This window comes from Phacochoerus africanus, chromosome 8 (assembly GCF_016906955.1).
Source record: "Phacochoerus africanus isolate WHEZ1 chromosome 8, ROS_Pafr_v1, whole genome shotgun sequence".
NCBI classification, from domain to species: Eukaryota; Metazoa; Chordata; class Mammalia; order Artiodactyla; family Suidae; genus Phacochoerus; species Phacochoerus africanus.
This window is the reverse complement of record NC_062551.1, coordinates 18978482-19003808: the sequence shown is the minus strand read 5'-3', so window position 1 is coordinate 19003808 and position 25327 is coordinate 18978482. Positions and strand designations below refer to the sequence as shown.

The 25327-nt window shown below is 54.4% G+C and overlaps 1 protein-coding gene across 1 annotated transcript; it reads left to right on the top strand.

Annotated features, from left to right (window-relative positions):
• Nucleotides 1-1011: 1011 nt before the first annotated feature.
• On the top strand, nucleotides 1012-24639 carry PLLP (plasmolipin). Its single transcript, XM_047792335.1, has 4 exons — nucleotides 1012-1318; nucleotides 19637-19810; nucleotides 22084-22206; nucleotides 23664-24639. Exons 1-4 carry the CDS (start codon nucleotides 1187-1189, stop codon nucleotides 23778-23780), a joined length of 546 nt encoding a protein of 181 aa, XP_047648291.1. The 5' UTR covers nucleotides 1012-1186; the 3' UTR covers nucleotides 23781-24639.
• Nucleotides 24640-25327: the final 688 nt, after the last annotated feature.

The window sequence follows — 25327 nt, the reverse complement described above, 5'->3', positions numbered from 1 at the left end:
GCCTACGGCACAGGCATAGCAGCAGCAACTCGAGATCCAAGCAGCGTCTGCGACCTACACCACAGCTCAGGCAGCACCAGGTCCTTAACCCACTGAGCGAGGCCAAGGATCGAAGTGCAACTTCATGGTTCCTAGTTGGACCTTTTCCCTTGCGCCGCGACAGGAACTCCTAGGGTCTGACATTTAATAAGGTCTCAGCAATCACTGGTTGATGAATAAATGAATGAACTATCTGTGCTAGTGCCTAAGGCCTGGTGTGTGTGTGTGTGTACGTTTCAGGGTGCAGGTGGAGCAGTGAAACCAGAACTTAACGCCATCTCCTACCTTCGGAGTGACACCCTGCCCCCAACCAGGCGTGCCAGAAAGTTTCCGGTGCAGTGTTTCATTTAGTCTGCCTAAGGGCTCTGCGTATTGAGGGCCATTCATATTCCTGTAATACAGATGAGGGAACTGATGCTCAGCGATCTTCTAAGTTACCATCAATCAGTTCAGAAGAGAAGACCACATCGACTGAGTCATAAAAGGACCTCTCCCTGCCACACGCACCTACAATTTACTCAGACCCTCCCCTCCTGGGTGCTTGGTCTGCAGGGACTCGTTAGGAGACTCCGCATAGGGATGCCGATCGCTTTAAGAGGAGACTTCAGAGAGGAGCAGGGGCTTGCCCATGGGTACACAGCTCCCGTAGAGGCATCGGGTAGGGAGATAGCAGTGGTCCGCTCTGCTGGCGGCCGCCAGTTTATCGCGAGGCTCGGAAGTTACCGGCTAGGAGAGCGAGAAGCGGTCAAAGCTGCCGCGAATGTGGGGGAAATTGCCAACAGGTGGCTCTCCTTGGGAGAGAAACGTGAGGCTGTCTAGGCTGGTTCTGGCGGAGCCCACCCACTGACCGCGGCCGCGTTTTCCCTGTTTTTAAAGTGATGGAGACGTCTTGTGGCTTGAGGCTGGACCGCCCAGTGGTGTGCGAAGGGTTAAAGGGGCGGGTGCCGCGGCGAAGGCGGGGCTGGGATTCCGGCCGCACCTGGCGCTCTCCGCTCCCAGCCTCCCCCTACGCCGCGAGTTGCGCCTGGAGCCGCAGCGGGAGCGCGATCCCCCCCCGCCCCGGGAGGAGCCGCAGAGGAGCCGGCACCCGCTGTGGGAGGCGCGGTGACGGCGGCCGAAGCAACCTTGAGAGGCGAGCGGAGCCGTCATGGCCGAGTTCCCGTCTAAAGTGAGCACGCGGACCAGCAGCCCCGCGCAAGGAGGCGCCGCGGTCTCCGCGCTGCGCCCGGACCTGGGCTTCGTGCGCTCCAGCCTTGGGGCGCTCATGCTGCTGCAACTGGTGAGTGCGCTAGGGGTCCAGGGCCGGGTGGGGGCCTGGCGGGGTCTGGAAGGGTCGGAAACTCCCTAGCTGCCTTTTTTTCTGTGCTCCCCGAACACTCCCAACCCAAGTTCACACGCGCCCAGATGCACCGTGCCTACCGGGCGCCTCTAGGACGGACTCCCCCGACATCACTCCGGGGCCCTGTCACCGGGAGACGTCCTAGTTGCCGTCTCTGCGAGCACACTCACCGTGCCCCAGTGTCAGAGTGCCCACCCCAAAGCCTTATCATTCCCTCCGGTGGTCCCAGGAGATCCCCCGCGGAAACGCTTAAAAGAGCCGCAATCACTGCGCACGACGCGCTGTGTCTCTCCCTTGCCGGGACTGAGCCCTTAGCCCCTCAGCACCCAGCCTTAGGCAAAGTCCACTCTCGGCTGACCTTCTGCAGAGCTCCCAGCGGCTCCCGGCGGCTGCACCCCAGAATATGCCTCGTCTAATCGAGAGGGCACTTCCGGTCCAGCAGACGCTTAGGCGCAGTGTCCTGGGCCCCTCTGGCTTCCAGTGGGTAACCTGCCGGGTTCCCGCAGCTTTGATCCCTTGAGACCCAGGTACCGCGCCCAGCGCTGGGGGAAGGATTTGTGGGAAGCCAGAGGCAGGACTCCTCTGTATCCCATGCCGTCTGTGGACCTCAGCTGAGGCGGACCGATGGGAACACTCCTTTCCCCACCAGTTTCAGGCTTGCGGGTGTTGGCTTCCTCCCCATAATACTCTCTGATGCGAGTCAGGAAGCTGGGTTTTTGTCCCTGTGGGAGGGGCTTGATCCGTTTTGCGAGGCCTAGAGGGGAATTGGACGTGGGCCAAGATCAATTTTCCTTTAGGGCACCTCTGACAGACCCCTGGCCGAGCACTAGCAACGGTGTCCGGCCCAGGACCGAAGGCAGGGTCTGAGACCAAAGCTCCCGCCTCTTTACCCCAGATGAGCACCTGCTTCCTCCAGGGCCACTGTTATCTCTCAGAATTCCTCAGAGCGCCTGGGGGCCTCCTCCCCCACCTCAGCCTCTCTCAGAGGGGTTTGTTTTATGTAGATTTTGGTCCTCACCCCAAGAAAAAATATGGAATTGGCATCACTGCCACCGCAGCCCAGAAATCTATATTTTTAGCTCTTCTCTCTGAGCAATCTCAGAAATTCTCTGTGGAGGGGAGGGGAGGGAGAGGGCGCCTCACCAGAGATTGAGTTACATCTGCAGGTAGGAAGAGCACTGCTGAGTGCTAGGCTCTGGGCTGGCTGTGAAGAGCACTACAGCTAGCAGGAAGGGAGCCCCCAGCCGCCCCTCCTCCACCCATGTGAAAGGGCAGAGGAGAGGGGGATCAATTCTGAGTCCTGGAAGGCTCATGGAGGGCGGAAGGCTTTTGAGCAGAGACTTACTAAAATTTGAGGCAGGAGTTCCGTTGTGGCTCAGGGGGTTAAGAACCCAACTAGTATCCATGAGGATGTGGGTTTGATCCCTGGCCTTGCTCAGTGGGTTGAGCATCTGGTGTTGCCATGACCTGTCGTGTCGGTCGCAGATGTGGCTCAGATCTGGTGGGGCTGTGGCTGTGGTGTAAGCCGGCAGCTGCATCTCTGATTGATCCCTAGCCCGGGAACTTCCATAGGCCGCAGGTGTGGCCCTAAAAAAAAAAGAAAATTGAGGCAGTTGGGTAGGGAATTGAGGCAGTTGGGTAGGGAAAGGATGTTCCAAGGGTGGGGCACTGCCCGAGCCAAGGCTTGGGGCTGAGGACGTGGAAGCCAAGTGGGGGGAGTAGCCAACAGGTCGCCCGCATAAAGAAGCAAGAAACCTTCCCCTGCCCATCCAGTTCTTCTGGCTGCTGGAAGAGTTAAATTGACAGGAAAGAGATTCACAGGAGAAAATAAGACACAAAGTATAAAAACATGTACACTTGGGAGAGACCCCAAAACCCAGAGTAACTCAATACTGCCAAGCCCTCACCTTAAATACCATCCTCAGCTAAAGACACAAGAGGATGTAGAGGGTGGGGAGGGAGTTACGGGGAGGTGACCCGGAAGGCAGTGAGGAAGGGTGGAAGGGTCGGCTTGTGCTGCAGATTTAAGTCGCTGCTTTTTCCTTTGATATGTTTCTAGAGGTTTGGTCAACTTCTTCCTGGTACGGGGGAGATTTCCTTTACAAATGTAAATATTTCTTAGCAAAGGGTCACTCCTTACTTGGTCCTCAGTTTTTCTCATGTCTGCTGTTTCTTAGAAAATAACCTGCTTAAAATAATTAATGTGCCAAAGAGATGAATTTGGGGTGGCAAGTCTTGCTCCCCTACCCTGGAGTTGAAGCACTTGTTTCTAGTGGCCAGAAGCCGAGGGGCCTTAAGTACCTCTGCGAGAAGTCTTCTGTTTGCAGCCTCAGGAGGTTTGGAACTTCCATATGCGGCAGATATGGCTGCAAAAACCAAACCAAACCAAAACAAAGCAAAAGTGAAAAGGTGCACATATCTTTCCTTTTGTTTAAAGTCTCCTCCAGGCCCTGGAGAGAAAGGTGATCGACCTGGGTTTACATGAGGAAACAGGCTCAGAGAGGTCGAGGAACTTGTACAAGGGCACACAGGGTCAATGGCTGAGCTGGGATTTGCACTCAAGTCTGTGAATCCGGAGCCAGGCTCTGGCTGTGCTTCCTGCTGTGTGCGTGCGCGCGCGTGCGCATATACACACACATGCTTGCACTTTGTTTTTTGTTTGTTTGTTTGGGGTTCCTAGGGTGCTTTGGAGGCTAAGGAGGGGGAAATTCAGGAAGGGAGACACACGGGGCCAGGGTCATTAGGGAAGGTTTCCTGACAGAAGGGGCTCTGGAAGGTTTAGTTACATGGAAGGGGTAGAAAGAAGGAGCAGGTGCATCTCGTATAAAGGCCCCGCAGTCAGAAGGCATCCTTGAGGAGTTCCACCTGTGGCACTGGGTTAGCCATCCAGCTTGTCTCAGCGGAGGCACTGGTTTGGCCTGGCACGTTGGGTTAAGGATCCAGGGTCCCTGCAGCTGTGGCACAGATCACATCTTCAGCTGGGATTCGACCCCTGGCCCGGGAACTGACCTACGCTGTGGGCGGGGCCAGCCACAAAAAGAACAACAACAACAAAAAGGCATCCTTGAGGCTCAGGACATAGAAGCCATGTGAATGGCCTGTGGCAGTATGGCCCTTTGTGTCTGGCCCAGGGATTGGTCACACAATTCCTGGTTGGCAGGTGAATAAACATATCAGAAGGCTCACCCGTCACCTGATCACAGTGATCCACAGTGGTGAGAGTATTGGTGGAAGTAGGGAGCCTTTGTATCTGTGATCTTGGGCAAGTTCCCTAATATCCCTGAGCCTCAGTGTCCATGTGCTTGAAGTGGTGATGGTGGGCTTGGGAGGAATGTGGAATCCGATGCCTGCAGAGGGCTTAGCACGGTGCATGTCAGAACGAAGAACAGTTAGGGTTCTCAGGGTCATAGTATCCTAGGGATCTTATGCTTGCTCCCCAAGGTCCCTCGATATGTCCTCAAGAAGAGCTTGCATGCTTCCAGGGACAGGGAGCTCAGCTCCTCTAAAGGCTACCTGCTCCATCCTTGTGTACCTGGGCGTGGGAGAAAGTTCTTCCTTCCAGTAATCCTGGCTCTGTCTCCTCAGCTCCTCTCCAGGTTGAGGGCAGGGTCTGAAAGTCACCTCTTTAGTCTTGCTAGACCAGGTCGTTGGGATCTGAGAGGTGTGCGCAGAGATTGGCCACATTGGGATCACAGTGTTGGGGACGCCCCAGGCTTTCCATAGCACTGAGTTTTGTGGGTTCAGTCTCTTTAGGGCAGCGTTCAGGGCCCTGCATGCTCACCACCCTCCACCCCTGGCTCCACAGCAGGGAGCAAGCCAGTGCCTTGTATTGTTAGCTCTGCCCACACGCCCCACTTGTGACTGGAAGGGTGTGAAGGGTTTGCAATCAATTTATAATTATATAACAAATATATAGATATATTCTCTGCCGCAGAAACCTAGTAGGGATAAGGCTAAAGTTTTTCTTGGATCACCTACTCCTCTCCCCAAGGAAACTACTGTGTTGGGGTGTTTCTAGTTCTTTCTCCTGTGCATTTTAAAAAACATTGAAGGGGCGTTCCCGTCATGGCGCAGTGGAAATGAATCCGACTAGGAACCATGAGGTTGCGGGTTTGATCCCTGGCCTTGCTTAGTGGGTTAAGGATCTGGCGTTGCTGTGGGCTGTGGTGTAGGTCTCAGATGTGGCTCAGATCCGGCCTTGCTGTGGCTCTGGCGTAGGCCGGTGGCTACAGCTCCAATTCGACCCCTAGCCTGGGAACCTCCATATGCCGTGGGTGCAGCCCTAAAAAGACAAAAGACAAAAAAAAAAAAGAAAAAACCCACAAGAAAATATTGAAGGTTTTATTCTGTATCCTCTGTTCACATCCAGGCAGAGCTGTCTCCCTCCTTAACTGTTTAGGCGATCCAGGAGTATCACTACCAGTCACTGGTAGCGCCCCAGCTCAATTAACCATTTCTTTTGTTGTTTGGCTCATTTTTTTAAAAAAATGTTTTTATTCTTTGAAAAAATTATACAAACATACAGCAGAATGTTCCAGCAGTATAAAGGGCTAACAGTAGGAATGAAGCTTCAGAGTTCCCTTGTGGCGCAGTGGGTTAAGGATCTGGCATTGTCACTGCAGCAGCTCAGCTGTTTACTGTGGCGTGGGTTCAATCCTTGGCCCAGGAACTTTCAACTTCCACATGCCTTAGCCGTGGCCAAGAAAAAGAAACAAAAACGATGCAGTCTCATACTTGGCAGGGCACCCTGCCTCCCGTCCCTCCATCCCCAGTCCAACCACTGTTGAGGGTGTGGCATCTCAAGGTGAGTCAGTGCATATTTCCATACATAACCCCTATCACAACACAGATAGGAACACTCCTGCCTGTGCCTTGCCACACTTTTTGCCCCTTGGCAATACACCCAGAGCTACATGTATTTTTTTTTTTTTTTTTTTTTGGCCGTGCCCATGGCATGTGGAAATTCCCAGCCAGGGATTGGACCTGAGCCACAGCAGCAACATGAGCTGCTCCAGTGACAACACCAGGTCCTTAACCCCCTGCACCACAAGGGAACTCTATCTTTTTTTAATCCTTTATTTTTTTTTGTTTTTTAGGGCCACAGGTGTGGCATATGGAAGGTTCCAGGCTAGGAGTCAAATCAGAGCTACAGCTGCTGGCTTACATCACAGCCACAGCAATGTGGGATCTGAGCCACATCTGTAACCTACACCGCAGCTCATGGCAACGCTGGATGCCCAACCCACAGGGATCAAATCTATATCCTCATGGATGTTAGCTGGGTTTGTTACCGCTGAGCCATGATGGGAACTCCTCCTGAATTTCTTTCTTTTTTTTTTTCTTTCCTTTTGTCTTTTGTCTTTTTTTAGGGCCGCACCCCCAGCATATGGAGGCTCCCAGGCTAGGGGTCTAATCGGAGCTGTTGCTGCCAGCTTATGCCAGAGCCACAGCAATGCCATATCCGATCCACATCTGTGACCCAAACCACAGCTCACTGCAACACTGGGTCCTTAACCCACTGATGGAGGCCAGGAATCGAACCTGCAACCTCATGGTTCCTAGTCGGATTCTTTTCTGCTGTGCCATGACGGGAACTCCTCCACCTGAATTTCTTGAATAGGTACTATATTTGCAACAGTCCAGAACAAAATTGAGTGGGAAAGAGCTCAGTGAAAAGCCTCTGTTCCTTTTGGTTAGAGGTGACTCCTTGCCCACTCGTCCCCATTTCCGGTGTACTGTTTTACGCCTTCTTTAAGAGATTCCCCACTTCTCTCCACTTTTATAGACAGCGCTGTAGTCTATCCACACCCTTCTACTCTTTTTTTTTTTTGTCTCTTCTAGGGCCGCACCCGCAACATATGGAGGTTCCCAGGCTAGGGATCGAATCGGAGTTATAGCCACCAGCCTACGCCAGGGCCATAGAAATGTCAGATCCGAGCTGCATCTGCAACCTACACCACAGCTCACAGCAACACTGGATCCTTAACCCACTGAGCGAGGCCAGGGATCAAACCTGCATCCTCATGGTTGCTAGTCGCCTTCGTTAACCACTGAGCTACGACGGGAACTCCCTTTTTTTTTTTTTTTTTTAACTTAAAAATGTGTCAGGGAGGTCTTTTCATCTGTGTGCGTGAGGTGTGATGGCTTCTCTTGTGGCTTCTGTAGCAGCTCATGCTGCAGCTGTGGTGTGAATTGTGTGGCCTGTCCCTTTGTAGACAGACACTTGAGTTGCCACTCTTGCTGTTGGTCGCACAGTCTGTTATGTGAATGATCGCACCCAAGCCACGGAGCACATCTGTACCATACATTTCCGGCAGTGGGACCGTGGCTCAGGGTTTGTGTGTAAATGATCTTGGTAAAGATTGTCAGATGCCCTCCATATGGGTCTCATGCCCCTCAACGAGCTTCCTGGTAGAGTGCCTGTTCCCCACAGCCTTACCAGCGTGGAAAATAAGCTCAAGAGCAGGTGCCCTAGTCTGACAGGTGGAATCACGGGTCAGGGTAGCCCTGCTTTGCAGTTCTCTTATGAGTGAGGTTGACCTTTTAAAAGTATGTTTAGGAGTTCCCGTGGTGGCGCCGTGGTTAACGAATCTGACTGGGAACCATGAGGTTACGGGTTCGATCCCTGCCCTTGCTCAGTGGGTTAACGATCCGGCGTTGCCGTGAGCTGTGGTGTAGGTTGCAGACGCGGCTTGGATCCCGAGTTGCTGTGGTTCTGGAGTAGACCAGTGGCTACAGCTGCGATTCGACCCCTAGCCTGGGAACCTCCATATGCCGCGGGAGCGGCCCAAGAAATAGCAACAACAACAAAAAAGACAAAAGACAAAAAAAAAAAGAGGTAATAAAGAAATTCTCCCATGTAGAACTTGGAAAGTGCCAATCACACTCCTGAAACACTACTGGAGGGGACAGCCTTGTTTGGGTGCTAAAAGTTTCTTTTTAAGACTCATGCTCTACCAACTGAGCTAACTGGGCGCATGGCAAAGTTTCTTTAAAAATTTTTAAAAAAATTTTTAATCTTTTTTTTGGGGCCACACCCATGGCATATGGAGGTTCCCAGGCTAGGGGTTGAATCGGAGTTGTAGCTGCTGGCCTGCACCACAGCCACAGCCACTCAGGATCTGAGCTGAGTCTGCAACCTACACCACAGCTCACGCCAACGCCAGATCCTTAACCCACCGAGCGAGGCCAGGAATCAAACCTGCATCTTCATAGATGCTAGTCAGATTCATTTTTCCACTGAGCCGTGATGGGAACTCCTTTTTTAAAAATTCTTTTTTTTTTTTTTGGTCTTTTTGCCTTTTCTAGGGCCGCTCCCATGGCATATGGAGGTTCCCAGGCTAGGGGTCGAATCGCAGCTGTAGCCACAGCAACGCGGGATCCAAGCTGCGTCTGCGACCTACACCACAGCTCACAGCAATGCGGGATCCTTAACCCAGTGAATGAGGCCAGGGATCGAACCCGTAACCTCATGGTTCCTAGTTGGATTTGTTAACCACTGAGCCACGACGGGAACTCCTTTTTTAAAAATTCTTAACTGGGAATTCCTGTTGTGGCTCAGTGGTAGCGAATATGGCTAGCATCCATGAGGACGCAGGATTAATCCCTGGCCTTGCTCAGTGAACTAAGGATCTGGCATTGATGTGCCTGTGGTGTAGGCCATCGGCTACAGCCCTGATTTAACCTCTAGCTAGGAACCTCCATATGCCACAGGTGTGGCCCTAAAAAGCAGGAAAAAAAAAAACCCAAAAAACTTCTTAACTGACTTATGTAATGTATACACATTCATCAGTGAGAATTAAATAAATGATGCTACAGTTGTGCAGTGGCACACAGTGCAGTAAGTAAAAGATAACATCTTACCCCTCAAAGAAAACAATAAGGCACCTCTGTATGTGATGATGGACAGTCTACAGGCTGTATGGTTAAGTGGAAAAAAGCAGGGTGAAGAACTGTGTATAGAATATACTGTCATTTATATGAGAGAAATGCGCCCTGTCTGAAGTGTGCACACGTGTGTGTGTGTGTGTGTGCACATACGCGTGCATGGGTAGACACTCTGTTAGGATATTCAAGAAATCGTGCTAGGTTGCCCCTGGGGAAGAAATTGAGAATGGGGGCGGGGAGGGAGACATGCTAAAAACACCATTTTGTTACCTATCACATCATATATGTCATATATTTCAAAAAATGAAATAACTTATCAAAAAATGATGAATGGGAGTTCCAGTCATGGCTCAGCAGTAATGAACTTAACTGGTATCCCTGAGGACATGGGTTCAGTGCCTGGCCTTGCTCAGTGGGTTAAGGATCCCGAGTTGCCATGAGCTGTGGTGTCGCAGCTCAGATCCCAAGTTGCTGTGGCTGTGGCCTAGGCTGGCAGCTGCAGCTCTGATCTGACCCCTAGCCTGGGAACTTGCATATGCTGTGGGTGCGGTCCTAAACAGCAAAAAAAAAAAAAAAAAATTTAATGAAAGTAGTGAGTGAAAAATTAGCCCAGGTTGTTTATGGGTACAGCAAAAGCTATGACGGTGGCACTTGAAGGCCCTTCAGGCCCAGAGAGGGAAAAGGACTTTCCCAGGATCACACAGCAGCGAACAGTGGCTTCAAGGTCCATGGTCCTGGCTGGGTGACCTTCTCTTAACCATGTGAAAGTGGAGAGAGGTCAAGGCTGCAGAGCTGTCCCCGTGTGGTGGGTGGGTGGGTGCAGTTTCTGTTCGAGTGGCAAGGCCAGGTGTTGGTTAGTCCTTGTCAGCTGGGCAGCTATGCGTGGTGGAACCCGCAGTCCCTTTTCTGCTCAGAGGTGGTCTGCGGGCGCTGCAGGAGGTCCTGTCCTGGTGATTTGGAACCTGAGTTGGACCAGGGGGAGGCTGTTTCCCTTAGCAGCCAGGTGAGCCCAGCCCTGGGTAGGACTCGAGCCTTTGCCGTTAGGCTGGGTTGTCCTGTCCTGTTTGCTCAAGGGGCAGGAGGACAGGGTGGCAGCCCAGGGTCTCCCCGAGAGGTGAGAACAGGAAGCTGAAGGGCAGGCAGGGCCGAGCACATGAGCTGCTAGCACACAGGCCTGAGCCTGTTGGGGGATGTTGGAGCTTCAGTTGGGAGGTGGGAGGTCAGATGCCAGGATGAACTGCCAGCCTGTATGGGGTCAGTGAATGGGGTCCCTTGTCCCTCCTTGAAGTTTAGACGGGGTGGGGCTTACTCAAGGTCACCCAAACCTGAGTGACAGAGTCAGGACAAGAGCCAGGGGAAGGAAGGAAGTCCAGGGAATAAGGAAGACAGACCTTTGCTTCAGGCTGTCCTCCCGCCCTGTTCCCAGCAGACAGAGAGGACCAGCTTTGAGGCTAATGAGATTCCAGATGCTCCCAACAGCCAGCTCTCTCTGGAGGGCTGATGGCAGGATGGGGACCCATCTGGGGTGCTGAGAACATAAGCTACTGTCATCCTTATCCGCCCAGGGTTCAAGGCCAGCCCCTGCCCCTTCTCTGCTCTGGCCTCCTGGGCAGTGGTACTGCCACCAAATAAAGCAGTCTCCAGGGAGTGTGCCCACCTCCTGGGGTTTGGAGTTCTGTCTTGCTCTGGGCATCTCTGTGCACAGAGTCACAGAACTGGGCCCCACCCTTAGCATGCATGACCCTGGCCAGCTCCAGCTCTTCCAAGAGCCCTGCTTTCCTCCTCTGTGAAATGGGCCAAGTGCTTTGGTGGAGAAGTGGAGCTTCCTGGGAGTGAAGCACCTGGAGGGGTGGTGGTGCTGGGGCTGGACTTGACCTGGGTTTTCGAGGGGAAGAAGGCCTTCTTGGGAAAGCTCTGTGTGGCTTTAAGGGCTTGGTGCTGGGGAGACACAGGCCCAGGAGACCCCCAAGGGAGGAGGGGAGGAGGAGAGGCAGGCAGGCAGGTTAGGTGGAAATTTCTGGAAGCTCACTGAGTGAGAGCACTGCTGTTTGCTCTGGGAGCCAGGGTACACCTTGGGGATACCTCAGGGGCCCCCACTTGCCTCCGCACACCAAGGGGACCTGCTTGGTCTCTGGCCCCAGGGTGCAGGATGGACACTGGCAAGGAGGGGTAAGCAGGAGGCCGTTTGAGCATCATGTTGGGAAGATTTTTCTAGAACCCCCGAGAGAGACCGTGAAGTAAGAAGGGTGGCAGTGGACTCCTCGACATGCAGGCTGCATGCAGAGGCTGCATGTCTTCCTCAGGGGGCTCTTTGCAGGGGTGGGTCTGGGCCTTGTGGGTAGGTGTGCAGAAATCTCTTCCACCTCTAGTTCTGAGACTGGGATTCAGGAGTAGCAAGCAGTGTGATGAAGGCGGCAGCGAGCCAGCCCTGGAGGTGAGCCAGGCCCTGAGCCTCCTCCTTCCTGTGACGGCCCAGGCTGGGAGCTGTGTGCCTGCGGGTGGGGACCCTGGCGATCCCCTGCACCCCAGCCTCTAACAGTGCCTGGCACAGAGCAAGCCCTCGGGAGAGTTTGGCCAGTGACGTGATTGGGTAACTAGAGGCATGCTTTTTAGGTCGCAAAACAGAGGCTTGGCCCCTGACCCAGTCAGCTGACCCAGGCTGGGTTCTGAATATGCCCTTGCACCTCCTGTAGAGCTGGGGTGTGCTGGCCCCTGGATTCTGGAAGGCTCCGAGTGCACAGGGCGGGAATTCCAAGGAGCCCTCCCCGCGAGCTCGCCCCCTCTGCTCAGGGAGGAGGTGGCGAGTGGAGTTGTTGTGGCCACCCAGGCGCCCGGCGCCTCTGTCCCCTGCGCCTTTGTCTCCTCTGACACAATGGGTGGCTTTCTGTCCCCATAAAGTCCTTTTCACTGTAGGGAGAAGGGCCAGGGCGGGGGTGGAGGCCGGGCCTGGCCAGGCCAAGTTCTGAGTGTCCTCAGCTGCCCAGATGTGCCCGTGAGGGGAACCCCGGGAAGGGCGCACATGGCCCCCTGGGCCTCAGTTTCCTGGACGGTGCCGTGGGGATCCTGGCGGCTGTGGGGCAGGCCCTGCCCTCAGATTGTTTCTAAAACATTTGGTTTCGTTGCCAACATGGAGAAAACAGAAGATTTCACATAGAAATTCAGGTTTCTAATGTCTCTTGAACAATCAGCACTTCTGCCATCCCCCGGACACCAGCAGGCCCCGCTCAGCTCCGCAGCCCCCAGCTGGCCCACCTCGGTCACTTCCGTGACCTGCCTGCCTTGGTGGCTGCTGAGCCCGAAACCCCAAGGTGGGCCTCCAGGCTGAGGTGTTGATCCCAGCTCCGGCTTTACTTCCTCTAACCGCCCCCCCCCCCACCCGTCTGAACTTTCTCCTTTACGTCATCTGACCTGTGTGACACACCTATGAGGTGACCAGGATAGGTGTACTTGCCCGACCCTCTGACGTGGCAGATGAAGAAACAAACCAGAAAGGCGAGGTGACTCTCCTGAGGCCACACAGCAAATCTGCGAGGGTTTGACCCAGCCCAGGGAGTGGAGAGATGGCAAGAGTTGGGGTGACCGTCTCTGGGCGGGAGAGGGGTTTGCGCAGTGCTCGTGGCATTGGAAGAGTCCCGCTAGGAAGGATGGGGGGGAGCCTGCACTGAGGAATGTCAGGCCTCCAGCTGAGGGGAGCCTTGGAGAATGCTGAGCAGACCTCCTGGCCCATTGTGCAGAGGGGAAGACTGAGTCTAAAGGGGGTGACGGGTCCTGCGTGGGGACGCCCAGCCTGTGAGGAGTGAGGGAGAGTAGCTGCAGGAGGTGTCCTAGGGCGGGGCGGGGCTGGATTCTGCCCCCCTCACCTGCAGATAAGCCCCGCTGCCTTATCTGAAAGATAAGCAGCCCACACTGGCAGAGGGCCCTTATCTGCTTGGTGCTTAAAATTAGATACAGTTATCTCACCAAGGCCTCACCCCCCCCCCCAGGAAGTGCACACTGTATTACCACCACAGGAAACCAGGCAGAGAGAATGAATGGATTGGAAAACCCGTATTCTGATGACGTTACAGGATATCTTATGTGTTAAGCCTATGTTGGGCGTTGGTCTAAGTACCTGACATAGGGAGTTCCCGTTGTGGCACAGTGGAAACGAATCCGACTAGGAACCATGAGGTTTCTGGCTCAATCCCTGGCCCCGCTCAGTGGGTTAAGGATCTGGGGTTGCCGTGAGCTGTGGTGTAGGTCGCAGACGCGGCTCAGATCCCGAGTTGCTGTGGCTGTGGTGTAGGCCGGCAGCTGCAGCTCCGATTGCTCCCCCTAGCCTGGATCCATATTGGATCCATATGCCATGAGTGAAGCCCTAAAAAGCAAAAAAAAAAAAAAAAAAAAAAAGAGAACTTGACATACATTACTTCACTTCCATCTCTCCTGTGAGGTGGGTGCATTTTGAAGACGAGGACACTGGAACACAGAGAGGTTCAGCTACTTGCTTGAGGTTACACAGCTAGTAAATTGGCAAGGCCAGAGCTTGAACCCAGGGAGTCTGTAGACCAAGTTTCCATCAGAATCGATGCCAACATCCTGCAGTTAAATCAGATCATAACACCCACTCACAGACTCAGAGGGTCGCTAAGAAAGATGTCTCCGCTCCCTAGGGCTGCCGTAACAGTACTGCAGACTGGTTCACTTGAAATAACAGAAATTCAGTGACCCACAGTTTTTTTTTGTTTGTTTGTTTGTTTGTCTTTTTGCCATTTTCTTGGGCTGCTCCTGCGGCATATGGAGGTTCCCAGGCTAGGGGTCGAATTGGAGCTGTAGCCACCGGCCTACGCCAGAGCCACAGCAACGCAGGATCTGAGCCATGTCTGCAACCTACACCATAGCTCACGGCAATGCCAGATCCTTAACCCACTGAGCAAGGGCAGGGATCGAACCCACAACCTCATGGTTCCTAGTCAGATTCATTAACCACTGAGCCACGACGGGAAGTCCTGACCCACAGTTTTAGAAGACCAAGGTTAAGGTGTTAGCAAGCATGGTTCCTTTCAGAGTCTCTGAAGGAGAATCTGTTCCATGCTCTCCTGGCCTTTGGGAGTTATCAGCAATCCTTGGTGTTCCTGAGCTTAGAGGCCATGGCTTTCATCTCTGTGTCCAGTCTCCTCCTTATAAGAACTCCAGGCACTGGATGGGGCCCACCCTAATTGAGGAATTCCTCTTGACTGGCCATTTGCGACTAATCCCTCTCCTCTCTGGCCTTGTAGGTGGTTTTAGCAAAACCTCCAGTTGTTGAAAATTTTTTTTGTGGCGGGAGGAGGTGCAAAGGTCCTGGGGCATATGCGATCATGGCTTTTTTGATAGCCCTCTTTTAAAGAGAAAATCTCTCATCTGAACGCTTTAGGTTTTCAGGAAGAAGGGGGATTTTTTTGGTTTTCCTTCAAGGAAGGTTTCTAGACAGTGGTCATTTTATCTGCAGAGCATGCCTGAGGAGGCATTGCGGGGCCTCAGTTTGGAATGTCTAAGGGGCTGAGGTTTGGTTCTCTGTGTGTGTATGTATGTGTGTGTGTGGCACACAGGTATTTGTGTTGACACCTACAGAGAAACACAGGGACAGATGAACATGAGATAAGAAACAGGGACCCCCAGAGGTAAAGGCTGAGCGTCCTCACACGGCTCCCTCCCCTCCTCTCTCCCATCTTCCTTGGTCTTTGCTCACAGTCCCAGGGTGATCGCAGCTTTCGCATCCCTTCTCAGCTGGATTCTCGCTGCTAGCTCTTCTCCTGCCGTCCACTTGCGTTTCACTTGTACTGGGTTTTTATCGCTCTCCCCAGGTAGAGTGGGAGCTCCATGAGAACAGGGCTTTTGTGTTCGGCTCACACAACAGCAGGTGGTCAACAGATATTTGTTGAATGAATGAACCCAGGGGGATGCATGTGGTGAGGCCTGTGCTCAGAGAGAGGGTATTAGAGTTGCCGGATGCCTGCTCTGGACGGAGCGGCCTGGGTGAAGCCCTGTGGACAGGTGGCAGTTGCGGCCTGCAGCCTTGCTCTCTGCCTTCAGCATCCTACCACCGTCCCTCTTCCTCTGAACAGGAGGGTCACTGTCCCATGCTGGGCTCTAGGACAAGTCCTCTGGCCTCTTCCTGCCAGACTGTGGGCCCACAGCCAGAGGGGAGGGGTCCAGCAGTTCCTGTGGCTTTTGGAGATGAGGCTTGGGCTCAGCTTCGTGTGCAGGGCCACCCAGGCCAGCAGAGGGTCAGCACATGCAGGGGCGCCCTGACCTGAGCATGCTGCCGATTCTTGGGGCTGGGGGTGAGGGGAGTGGAAAAACCAGTCTGTCTGGTTCAGATGGAGGAATGGACCTTCCTTGTTTGAGGGCAGAAACCGAGGCAGCTCCCTGGGCACAGGGCCAGGCAGCAAGACCAGAAGGAACACCACAAATTCCCACTGCTTATCCGGCAGCTTCCTCTCGCAGGGTCTGTGCCCACCGGTCTGGAAAGCAGGGCTGGGCAGGAGGGCGGGACAGCGATCTGGGAGCCGGGATGCCGGCTGGGGCCTGGGAGCCAGCTAAGCATCCTCCTTGTGTCCACATCACTAAGTAACTTTCAATGGCCCAGGTTCCAGAGAGGGACAGATCTGGGTTCAAGTCCTCTGGTTACCTTAACCCCCAGGTAACCAGAGGTGACCACAGGCACAATTCCCTCTGAGCTTCGGTCTGGAAGATGGGATAAGAAAGAATACCACCTGGAAGCTCCCGTCGTGGCTCCGAGGTAATGAACCCGACTAGGATCCATGAGGATGTGGGTTTGATCCCTGGTCTCACTTGGTGGGTTAAGGATCGGGTGTTGCCATGAACTGTGGTGTAGGTCGGAGATGCGGCTTACATCTGGTGTGGCTGTGGCTGTGGCTGTGGTGTAGGCCAGCAGCTGTAGCTCTGATTCGACCCCTAGACTGGGAACCTCCATATGCCACAGGTGAGGCCCTAAAAAAAAAAAAATCAAAATAAATAAATCAGTAATACTGACTAATGAGGGGGTGATGGGGAAATCATGAAATAAAAGGGAAGGTGCTTACCCGAGGCTTGGCACAGAGCCTCAGCATTATGTGGTTGCTGTGACCAAGCCTATGAGGAATGATACCAGCAGTTGATGACGGTGACTGTACACAGGTGTAAACTCAAACCTGTCCCTTCTCGACTTTCAGTTCCTTGCATTTTCTGGCCTCCTTTCAGATAGCCAGAAACGGGCGACACGGTGGCATGGGGGCCTCTAAGGACCCTGCTTCAAGTGAAAAGATAACGTCTGCCCCGACAGGCGCAGTCCTCCCCTAGGTGGGGGGGGGGTCCTGTGATGGGCTCTTTCAGGACTGTTCTTCACAGCAGTGACCTCCCCAGCTCCGGGGGTTCCTGGCCCCGCTGATGTCTGTTTCAGGCAGGGCGCCCTAAGAATGGGTGGTAAAAGGTTGGGGGGCTGTGCTGAGACACCCGGACTCTGGGTCCTCGTGGGTAAGGACTCTGCGCCCAGTGGTGTGACTGCGTGTCCCACCCTGCTCACCTGGGCCACCCAGCCAGTTGGTGGTGGTTAGAGGAGAGCACAAGCGGGGCAGCGGAGGCTGGAGGGCTGCAGTATGGGGTGGGCCTGCCTGGGGACTGACCCCCGAGGGGAGAAGGAGCGGGTGCAAAGCTCTGGAGAGAAGGGGGAGTGGGGGAGTTCCCCCTGTGGTTCAGCAGGTTAAGTTCCTGACTAGTAGCCATGAGGATGTGGGTTCCATCCCTAGCCTTGCTTAGTGGGTTAGGGACCCAGCATTGCCCGAAGCTACAGATACAGCTGGGATCTGGTAGGGCTGTGGTGTAGGCTGCCAGCTACAGCTCTCCTTCCACCCCTAGCCTGGGAAAGGGGAGTGGGCCCCACAGTGAACCTGCTCCTGGCCCTGCTCTCCTCTGCCCGGGTCTCCCACGCCCACCCCTTGGTGGAGGAAAGCGGGGCCAGGAGTGGGTTCACCGATTCACACCTGCGTCCTCCTGTAACACAGCACCTGTGGGGCCAGTGTCTGACTTCTGTTTCCTGGGTGAGCAAACAGGCTGGTCAGCCCCGAGCAGGTACTGTGTGCTAGGCACTGCTGGGCACTGGAGATACAGCGAGGGCCAAAACAAGATTCTTCGGGCGCCTGTGTTCTAGCGGGTGGCCTAGAGTTGCCCTGGGGAGCTGCACAGAGGGGGCTGGCCCTTGGCCTGGCATCCCTCCGGCTGGATGAAAGCCCAGCTCCTGACTGCCAAGCCCAGGGCTCCAGCTCTCACTTCCTGGCGGTGCTGGGGAAGGAGAAGTGGCCACACCCTCCCCCTCTGTTGTGAGGGAGGGGCTGGTGGGGGAGCCAGTAGGCTCCCCGCCTCAGCTAAGGGCCTTTCCTGCCTGACCCCACACGTGTAGGGGAGCGATGCAGAAACCTCCCTTTGGTCCTTGCTTGGGGTGCTTGGGCAGGTGCCTCGCAGGCGCCCAGCTCTGGCTGCTCTGGGGGAGCGTCCGACTAGGAGCATCTGGACTAGGAGCTTATGGCTGCAGTGGGGACGATGACTTTTTGTCTCAAAAACTGGCAGCCAGAGGTGGGTCTTGCTCCTGAGCCGATTCTCTGTAATCCAATGGTTGGTTCATCCGTGGGCTGGTGCCACACACCTGGATGGTATCCAGCGGGAAAAGGGGGACAGCTTTCTCTGCGTTTTCATCAGTCAAGGCCGGCCTGGAGGCCTGCTGCCACCCCGGGGGTTGCAGGGAATGAAGACCCTGGTGGAAAGGGAGGATGCCCTGGCTCAGCCAGCGGCGAGGGGGTAGGAGAGGCCCGGGGGAGGTACCACCTGGCCAGGTTCCCCGTGAAGCTCCTCACGAGGGGGTCAGCCACCCTGCCCTGTGGAATTCCCTGCAGCACAGTGTCCCAGAGGTTGGGGTAGTGGGGGAGTTCAGCCCCCATGAGCTAGGTGTGCTCAGTATATTCATTTGACAGCTGACAGGACCAGAGCATGGAGTGGTTGCAGGCATGCCCAATGTCACACAGCTGGTAAGGGGAGCGGGTTTTAAATCAGGTGGAGTCCATGCAGCTAGCAGCTACACACACTGCAGGGTTCTTGGGGCCCTCCCTGCCACATGGCCATGGGGTCACAGGCCCCTTGGCTTCTCTGAGGCCCAGTTTGACCTGTAAGACAGGGATGGTAACACCTGATCAGGGGGCAAGTAAGAGAGTCAGAGAAGGAGTTCCCGTTGTGGCTCAGCGGTAACGAGCCCAGCTAGTATCCATGAGGAAGCAGGTTTGATCCCTGGCCTCGATCAGTGGGTTAAGGATCTGGCGTTCGTGTGAGCTGTGGTGTAGGTCGCAGACACGGCTTGGGTCCAAGTTGCTGTGGCTGTGGTGTAGGCTGACAGCTACAGCTTTGATTCGATCCCTGGGCTGGAAACTCCCATATGCTGCAGGTATGACCCTAAAAAGACAAAAACGAAACAAAAACAAGAGTCAGGGAGCTCCCTTAATGGTGCAACAGAAACAAATCCAACGAGGAGCCATGAGGTTGCTGGTCCGATCCCTGGCCTTGCTCAGTGGGTTAGAGATCCAGCACTGCCGTGAGCTGTAATGTAGGTTGCAGATGCGGCTCAGATCTGGTGTGGCTGTGGTGTAGACCGGCAGCTGCAGCTCAGATTAGACCCCTAGTCTAAGAACCCCCATATGCCTCAGGTATGGCCCCAAAAGGCAAACAAAACAAAACAAAAAAGGGCATCAGAGAAGGTGAGGAGGAGAGGGTTTGGTGGAACGTCAGACGGAGGTCACCACACTCCTGGGACTCTGTGACTGTGTCCTCTTTTAGGGATGTGCTGGTGACTTCATCTTTCAGCCGCTTTTACTAAGCCCTCGGCTGAGCTCAGGTACCACCTATACTGGGTGCAGAGAGACAGCTCTGAGTGACAGTCACTGTCCTTGTCCTCGGGGAGCTGGGCAAGCCTGGGATACCACCTGCTCTGGGACTGCAGGGGTCTCACCCTGGAGGCAGCAGAGGCAGAGTAGCTGGCACGGCTGTGTGACTTTCAGTCTGGAGAAGGAAAGAATTACAGTTCTGGGCAGTGGGTGCCTCAGGGCCATGTAGCACAGAAGAGGGTTCTGGAACCCAGACTGGAGAAATGGGGAAGGTGCCCTGGGGCACGTGACATCTCATCTGGTATGTTACCAGGCAGGGGCTTGGTCTATAGTGGTATGCAGTAGGAGCCAAATGTGTATTTCTTGGGTAACTGCGTCCAGTTGAGGGTGCCCCATGACCAAGGCCAGGAGGCCTCTGGCCCGGGGCCTCCAGCCTGAGTGCTGGGGGCTCTGGGAGACTCTGGCCCCGTCTCGCCCCCTCCAGGTGCTGGGGCTGCTGGTGTGGGCCCTGATCGCCGACACCCCGTACCACCTGTACCCGGCCTATGGCTGGGTGATGTTCGTCGCTGTCTTCCTCTGGCTGGTGACAATCGTCTTCTTCATCCTCTACCTGTTTCAGCTGCACATGAAGCTGTACATGGTGCCCTGGCCGCTGGTGGTGAGTCTGAGTAGGAACCCTGGGGCGGGCGTGGGGGTTCCAGGCTGACCCCTCTGCCTCTGGGCATAGCTGTGACAATGTGACCTTCCCTAAATGAGGAGTGGCAGGCAGGGGAGGGAGGATCGATGGTTTGAGTGCCCAGTTTTTCTGAGCACTGACAGCCGTGGATCCAGGAGGACACAGGTTTGACTTTCTCTAACGAAGGGAACGGAAATGAGGGACGGTTGAATGCAGACTGGAGGCTGGTGCGATCGCGAAAGTATTCTTCCTTTGCGGGGGCAGTTGGGATTTGAACCTGTGTGGTAGTGGGTCTGTCTGACTCTGGCTGAGCCCAGACGGGCAGCCCTGGGCCTGGAGGCTGGTCAGAGCTGGAAGGAATCACCAAGGCTGGGTCTGTGTGTGCAGGACAGGCTGGGCACAGCGTGCTGTCCCCCGACCCTCTGTGCCTATAGGTGAGGCCCCTGCAACCTGGGAGAGGGTGGTGCCCCGGGTTTGCCCAGGTCAGTTCCCTGAGGACACAGAGCTGAGAGCGTCCATGGGAAGTACCCTGGCCAGACACACAAAACTGCTGGGGCTTTTTTCTCCAACCCGGAAAACCCCTGCAGCTGGGGCCTGAGCTCTCGGCGAGCAGAGGGCACGTGATTGGAAGATAAGCAAGGCTGGGACTAGGCAGCATTGTTTGGAATTCAATGACTTTTGAAGCTGAGGAAACGTGAGTCATCCTTAAGACAGAACGGGTTTGTTAGATCTTGACATTACTGGCAGGAGCCAGGTGCTATTCGCGCCGGGTGCTGGGCTTGGAGCGAAGATCCTGGGGTGAGGAGGGGGGACGCCTGATTTCCTGGCCAGGGTCCAGCCCCTGCCTCATGTCCTAGGAGCCTTGAAGAAAGGCAGCCCCGGAGATGGAGGGGCCTTGGTGTCTCTTAGCACAGCTTTGAGGCTCAAGCCGCAGCTCCTGATGGGAGCAGGCTCCTTTCCCAGGCCACGAGGGCAGGGGCGGTGTCTTGCACTCCTAGAGAAGGCTGAATTAGGGTTGCCAAATTGGGCTTTTCTGCAATGGGCGCTACAAGCCCCCTTTAGGGCCCAGGCAAGAGGCTGGAGAACCTGCACCCATCTGTCTATACGGAAGCCACTTCTACTGAGCTCTCTTTGTTGTTAGTGGGATTGCAGGTGCCAAATCTTGATATTTTAAGACTGAAAGTTTTCCTATGAAATCTGCTTTTTTTTTTTGGCTGCACCTGTGGCATATGGAAGCTCCATCTGTGCCTCAGCAGCAACCTGAGCCACTGCAGAGACGATGCTGGATCCTTAACCCACTGCACCACAGCAGAAACTCCTGAAATCTAATTTTAGAATGTTGGTAATTTTTGGGGGGGAGTTCCTGTTATGGCTCAGCAGGTTAAGATCCCAACTAGTATCCATGAGGATGTGGGTTTGATCCGTGGCCTTGCTCAAGGGGCTAAGGATCTGGCGTTGCCGCAAGCCGTGGTGTTGGTTGTGGATGCAGCTGGGATCTGATGTTGCTACAGTTGTGGTGTAGGCTGGCAGCTGCAGCTCCATTTTGACCCCTAGCCTGAGAACTTACATATGCCACAAGTGCGGCACTAAAAAAAAACCAAAAAAGTTAAAAAAATCTATGGAATGAACCGAACATGCCTGAGGACCATCAGATCAGTTTGGGACGTTTGCTAAGAGTGTCAACTGGTTCTGGGGACCAAGGGTTAGGAAAATGGGGCCTGGGCTTGGTTGTCAGCCGAGGGCCCTTTCTGGCCAACCTGGCTTAGGAGTCCTCCTCCTGGCTTTTGATGTGGGCCCTAGAGCCTAGGATGTGGCCGAAAGGCAGATCCATGTTCCTCCCACTGAGGACAGAGGAGGATGAACCCCCTCTCAGGGCCCAGCCTGGCTGGGAGCCAACATCGGGGGGGCAGGCCGGAGTTCTTCAGCAGGTGCACCCAGAGGTGGACTGGGTCTGGCCTCTTGCCATCAGGAATGGGTTCCATCTCCTGGGACTGGTGCTGCCCCGACGAGCGCACTTTAGGCCTTGGCCATCTCTCCGCCTTCGGTGTGTTTATGTTCCCTGCTCAGATGGCCTCCGCCCTGACCTTGCGGAGACCCCCGTCTCTTGTGGCCCTTTTAGTTGGCAAGAGCAACATGCCTCCACCCCCATCCTAGAGCCCAGCCCGGTCTGGCTCCTAAGGGGAGGTGCTGTGGGAACCAGGAGGTTCCAGTCTCTGGACGAGGCTCGCGTCTTAAGCCTGTTCTCCCTCCTCCAGTTGATGATATTTAACATGGGCGCCACCCTTCTCTACATCACGGCCTTCATCACCTGCAGCGCTTCAGTTGAGCTGACGTCCCTGAAGGGCACCCGGCGGTACAACCAGCAGGCAGCTGCCTCTGTGAGTATGGCTTCCTGGGGTGCCCTTGACAGTGAAGGGGGAGACGGGCCAAAGCGAGGTCTGTGCCCTTGGACCCCCCCCGCCCCCCGCCAGTCCACCCTGGTCTGAGGCAGGTGCCTACCACCTGCTGAGGCTCCCTCCTCTCGGCAGACACAGTCTTTGTAACTAACATACCTGTGAGCCACCAGAATGCTTGGGGAATACTCTGGGGTGGCACATGCAGCTCTGGGTTAGCTGTTAAGCTTTGCTGTAAATGAGCTGTGCCTCAGTGATTTAGGGTCGTTGTATGTCCCCTTAAAGACTCTGTTAAAAACCATCGTCTCGCCTTAAGAAGGGCACATGCAAAAGTCTTTTGGTCTAGGAGTTCCCATTGTGGCTCAGCAGTTACCAGCCCCACTAGTATCCATGAGGATGTGGGTTCGATCCCTGGCCTCGCTCAGTGGGTTAAAGATCTGGCGTTGCTGTGGCTCTGTTGTAGGCCAGCAGCTGCAGCTCCAATTTGACCCCTAGCCTGGGAACTTCCATAGGCTGCAGGTGCCAAGAAGAAGAAAAAAAAAAAAATCTCTTGGTCTAAACCGTTTGGGAGCTTCTCAAGCTCCACATCAGCCAGTGAAGTATCAGAACCCCCTTCACACTGGGCACGAGGCTCTGCAGACGCCTCCTCACGGCGTCCTTCCCCTCCGTCGTGGAGGGGCACTGCCAGCCCTTGCCACAGACCAGGAAGTGGGCTCAGAGAGGTGAAGGGACACGCCTAGATGGAGTCCCAGGTAGGTGGGAGCTAGACCAGGATGGACCTGGTTTCCTCACTCTTCCTGGTGAGGGTGGCCCTGAAACCTACAAACTCTGTCACCAGGATAAAGACACGGAGGTTCCAAATGGCCGTAGGTGCTAGTGTGGGGTACCGAGGAACTGAAAGCAGAAAATTCCTACCTTTTGCATTTTGCCTTTTAGAAACTAAATCCCTGATGCGTGTCGAAGTAGCTCCTACTCCTTGGTCACTCTTGGCATGGTGTCCAGTTGTCCCTCTCAGTCGGACGCATCCTGCCTGTGTGTTAATGATTTCCCCACTAGCATATAATTTTGGCAGCCCTGGAGTTTCCATCGTGGCTCAGTGGTTTACTAAGGATCCGGCGTTGCCATGAGCTGCGGCGCAGGTAGCAGACTCGGCTCAGATCTGGCATTGCTGTGGCTCTATTTTTTACCTCTACCCTGGGAACTTCCATATGTCGAGGGTGCAGCCCTAAAAAACAAAAAAACAAAAAAACAACCCTTGGCAGCCCAGACTCTGGAACCCATCAGCCCCCTGAGTTGTTAAATGGTTGTATGGCTACGTGGGAGTTGGTGTGGCTGCCAGGGCAGTGCATTCTGGTTAACTGAGGGACCCCGGGTTTCACTGTCTGCACCTCCCTGTCTGGTGCCCGTATCACTGTCACAGCTCTTGCTATCTTCTCTTTCAGTTCTTTTCCTGTTTAGTGATGATTGCCTATGGAGTGAGTGCTTTCTTCAGCTTCCAGGCCTGGCGAGGAGTAGGCAGCAATGCAGCCACCAGTCAGATGGCTGGTGGCTATGCCTAAGCCACCTGTGCCATGGGCCACCTTGGGGTTGAAGGCTGCAGCTGGGTCCCAGTGCCTGAGCCCTGCATGGAGTCAGCCCGAAAGGGCCTATACTTGCTCCTCTCTGCTCATCCGACACCTTAGGCTCACCTGACACTCCCAAGGAATTGGGATCCTTCCTTCAGCACGTGCGCTGGCTGGAGAGAAGCCAACAGCCAAGACCTCTTCTTCATCCTCCAGATTCAGCAGGTGATGGGGGAGACGGGACACTCTTGCTTTTGTCTTTAGGACTCTGGGGTCCGAGGCCGGGACCCAGCCTTCTCCCTGGCACTAAATAACTAACAATGACTCCAGACCTGCAGCCTCTGACCCACCACAGAATAAGCCTAACAAGCAGCACGTATTTATCTTTATCTTAGTTTTTGTTCTGGGAGAGCTGAGCACAACTCCCCAAGCCATTCTGATTCCTGAAAATGTAATTCTGGCCTGACTCCTTCCCCCAGAGCAACATGTTACTTGTAGAAACGTGTAGAAAGAGGGTTCTGATTCTCACAGTGCAGCCTTCCTTCCCTGCCTTTCAAACAGGCCAGTTACTTAAAGCAATTGCTCAATGATGAAAAACTTCTCCATGTTTCCCTCCCTTTCCCAAGACCTCGTTTGTAATGTTCCCCTGGTGAGAAGCTAACGTCAGTGCTGCCACCTCCCTGACACTGCTGACTGCCCGCGGGGACGTGAGCGTGGCCAGGAGGGAGGGAGGGAGAGCAACGTCTTGCCTGTGAGTTGTCCTGTGCTTGGTGGGGACTCTGTTGGTTTTTTTGTTTTGTTTTGTTTTTTACAAAAATAAAGATGAAAGAACTTATTTGGAAAAGATGTTGGGGAATCAAGAGTTTAGATGCTTATTAACGCCAGGAAGCTGCAGCGCACGTTAGTACGGGCAGCCCTTCGTATCTGTGGGTTTCACATCTGAGGATTCAGCCCATCCAATGACATGAAGGGGTGGCTGTGTTCACTGTACTCGCCATTTTATATAAGGGACTTGAGCATCTGTGGATTTTGGGGTCCCCAGGGGTCCTGGATACCAAGGGACACCCTCTCAAAGATTCCAAATGCCTATGGAAAGGCCGTTCCAATTCTGGAATTACTCAGCACCACCAGCCACTTCTTTGACCTGAGGCAGGGTGAGCATCCTCCCGCCTGCTTTGTCCTGTTTCTGCAGCTTGTCGTGGCAGGAACTTAATAGCACCCCGTTTTATTTTCAAGGGTCTCCGTTTAACAATAAATCACCTAGTCGTCTTGCTGAATGTAAGATTGCCATATGTCCCCTACCGTCAAAATCTGAAGTTCGGAGCTCAGATAATCCACGTGCCTGTTGCGCAGCTGCTACCTTCAGGGGAGGGGGTGGCAGCAGAGGGGGGAGGCCTCCTGAGCTTATTTTCCTACAACTCTGAATAATAAGCCACAAGCACGCCTGGGGGCACCCCTTGGTCCTGTCTTGAAAATGGGGGACAATTAAAATGGAACTAGATTCAAACAGCTGCGGATGAGCTAGTCCACCACGAAGGGGAAGG